The sequence below is a fragment of the Megachile rotundata genome, chromosome 5, assembly GCF_050947335.1.
Source record: "Megachile rotundata isolate GNS110a chromosome 5, iyMegRotu1, whole genome shotgun sequence".
Classification (NCBI taxonomy): domain Eukaryota; kingdom Metazoa; phylum Arthropoda; class Insecta; order Hymenoptera; family Megachilidae; genus Megachile; species Megachile rotundata.
In genome coordinates, this window is record NC_134987.1 from 7,266,653 (window position 1) to 7,269,957 (window position 3,305).

A 3,305-nucleotide genomic window follows, 5' to 3' on the forward strand; every position below is an offset into this window, starting at 1 on the left:
GATTTAAAAAAATGCAGTCACTGCCATAGCTTATTTGCAACGAAATTCACTTCTCTCGATAGAAATTTTGACACTGCCTCGAAAAGGTGGCTATTGGTATACAAGAATCTTGGTATCAACGAGTATAATTTCAGTTGAAGCTTTATAGATGCATGGGAATATTTTTAATGGTAAAAATCATCGTTTGAAACGCTGCGTTCGCAATACCTTAGTTACGAGAAAGCCTAAATATTGATATGATTATTATCACTAGTTATTGTACTATAATTGAAAGTATGTAACTATTTTATAAATAAATAGATAATCAATGTTCGTTGCTTTGTCTTCATTTTTTGTTAAGGTGTACCAGTTGTGAGAAAAAAGTATAGCTTCTAAAAGTTATTAAGATTTTATTTTCCTCGTCCACATTTATACAACTTATTCAATTTCTTATTGTACTTAAAAATATTGTATACAGTATTACGAATTTCTTATATATAATAATTTTTTATGAAAATTTTTCAATTACTAATAACTATCTCAAGATGATTTCTTTAACTCGCTCGCTGCCACCCGTTTCTTTGTTACATTTAACTTGGAAATTTGTAAATTGGACAATTTTTAATCTCTATACATATATTTTGAATGTCCCCAATTTTTTAAATATTTAAATTCATCGATTTCTTTATATTGAGGCTATTAATATTCTTTTAATTGTTAATTTCTTTTCTTGTTAAATATTTAAAAATTCATTTTAAATCAATTCTTCAAAGTTAGTTTTATTAATTTATATATTTCAAAAGTTTTTAATATGATCTGGCGATAACGACACCATCAAGTGCCACCTTCATCAAATTTCAAAATGGAGTTATTAAAATAAAGAAACTATTTAAATTTTGATATACCGCCATTTTTAATAGGTGGCAGCGATAGGGTTAATCAATAATATTAGTTAAAATGCATTATCAAATTTTATGAACAATATATTTTATATTGATACATTCATTGTTATTTCAACATATAAATATATGATACACAGTTCCTTCCAAGTATAAAGATTACAACATATCAATCAAGAGTATACTATAAAAATGTAAAGTAATCTAAATACTTTTAAAGAACTTATTAAGATTCTAGCTTTAATTTTTCCAGTAATTGTTGACCAATAAAATCCCAGTACCTTCTTCTTATCGTATCGTGTTTTTCAGACAATTCTTTACACAGCTAAAGTTGAATGTAAGTATAAGTAACATCAACAGTATACAAATATATAAATATGTGAAAAGATGAAATACCTTGAGAGCATGATTAATATGAAATATCGAATCTGGTGGTTCATCTCTTGTTGGTCTCTCTTGACAGATGTCTATAATACACGCTAGTAAATGATTGGTACGGTAGCCTGCTGCATAAAGCTCCTCACATTTCCGCCTTACTTTTTCATTATAACTTAAACCACTGCTGTCATGCATTAAAATACTAAAATATGTTATACGATTTACATATTAACGAGATCAAACAATTTATAAGTATTAATTACATAAAAATTGATCACCAACAGTACCCTTGAAGATAATTCCAAGCGCTTTCATTTCCTTTTACTATGTCTATTTTTTTCAAAGCAAAATCAATTTCTCTATCAACTATATGTTGCTCAAATTTTGTTGTGTTACTTATTACAAAATACCGTTGATTCCAAGCAGAGTTGTTACGAATATTTTCTTCCAATAATTGTTCTACATATTCCAATTCATTGTCGAACATGCTAAATACAAATGAAATATTGATTAAGGTCCACACAATTACTTTAATATTATGAATGAATATTAGCACAATCTACTAACTTAAATGTCTGTATACACCACTGACGATATTGCCAGGCATGATAATTCTTTTCATCCTTTTTTAAAATATATTCAGTAAACTTTAATTCTTCACTGGCATCTTGAAGCCATTCGACGATTACTTTTCTATGATGCCAAACTTGATAGTTTTTAGAATTGATTTCTATTACTTTATTATCGTACTTTAATTCTTCGTGTAAGTCTTTTCCAAGGACTTTAAGTATGTCTCTTCTATATTTCCATACTGTATAATTTGCTGGATTAAGCCCAATACAGTCTTCCGTTAAAGCTAATGCACGTTCAGATTTTTCGCCAGACTTTAAAACAGCTCGGAAGTAGTCATAGCAGTCTTTAACTTAAAATAATAGTGACCATAAATATAAATGTTAAGAGATATAAGAATTATTATTCTTTAATATCATGAATACTAATTCTATCATTCTAATATTTACAAAGACACCTTTTATTTTAGGAGCATGCAAGGTTAGACAGTGAAGGTTATGTATAAAAAAGATCTTATTGTGATAAGATAAATCTATTAGGTGCTGTCATTTCCACATAAAATCAAATTCAGAAACAGCATAAAGTACTTACATTTTTCAGAATAAGCAATTGCAACAATAGGATGAGGACCGTCATCCTGTGGTATAGGAATCACGTCACTCCATTCTTTGCGATCCTTGTACAATATCCATGAAGATTCTTCGGGACCATCTCCGCTGTTCAGTCCCTCGTCAGAACTCTCTGTCATTTTTGTTTTCACAAAATATTATACAGCAACAGAAAAAAATATGTTTATACAACTTAACTCCTAGCCTAACTTTATCTTTTCAAACCTGTAAAATCCTCTATCAAATTCCTTTCATATCAGTCTTTCGAATCATACTATAGATGTCTCCGTTAAGTTATAAAAATTCATGTTTCAAAATTATTTTCTGAAGTAATCTTTTATTCTCAAAATTACCTTGCATAGATATGAATGTGCATTGTTCAACTCTAGTTACATAAATGTATATTTAAACTATAAACGTCATCGTCGAATCTACAGAATTTCACACAATATTGCGAGTTGTATTTTCAATATTAGGAAATGTTCAGATTAAACGAGCAAGAACATACTGATGCAACATAAGAGCAAGATAAGAGCAAGTTAATTGTTTAATCTGTTTTTTTTTAATATGTAATGTTCTTCAAAGAACTAATAATTTTGACTTGTCATCGCAAGTATCAACATGACGCATTTTATGATAAAACGTAGTCTTTAAATTAGTTCATCCATTGTCAGATGGAGCCAGTGGTTATCGTTTTGTGGTGATCATCAGAGTCATCGTCGATCAAGAAGAATTTCATTTTCAAGCCATCGATAAAGAAGATTTCTATTTATATTTGACATTCAATTTTATTGTTCAATTGTATATTTTAAAAAGAAAAACGTTCGCTATTCATTCCTTAATCAAATTTAAATTCAGCAACACGCATTTC

The 3,305-nt window shown here is 28.6% G+C and overlaps 1 protein-coding gene across 2 annotated transcripts; it reads right to left on the bottom strand.

Annotated features, from left to right (window-relative positions):
• Nucleotides 1-369: 369 nt before the first annotated feature.
• On the bottom strand, nucleotides 370-3,045 carry Fnta (farnesyl transferase alpha). Of its 2 annotated transcripts, XM_012291764.2 has the most exons (6): nucleotides 2,788-3,045; nucleotides 2,418-2,567; nucleotides 1,824-2,178; nucleotides 1,535-1,744; nucleotides 1,275-1,458; nucleotides 370-1,203 (listed from the first exon to the last, which is right to left on the bottom strand). In XM_012291764.2, exons 1-6 carry the CDS (start codon nucleotides 2,792-2,794, stop codon nucleotides 1,105-1,107), a joined length of 1,005 nt encoding a protein of 334 aa, XP_012147154.1. In that variant the 5' UTR covers nucleotides 2,795-3,045; the 3' UTR covers nucleotides 370-1,104. The 2 variants fall into 2 exon arrangements, with proteins under 2 accessions (XP_012147154.1, XP_003706060.1); XM_003706012.3 differs by lacking the exon at nucleotides 2,788-3,045 and having other exon boundaries at nucleotides 1,544-1,744; nucleotides 2,418-2,781.
• Nucleotides 3,046-3,305: the final 260 nt, after the last annotated feature.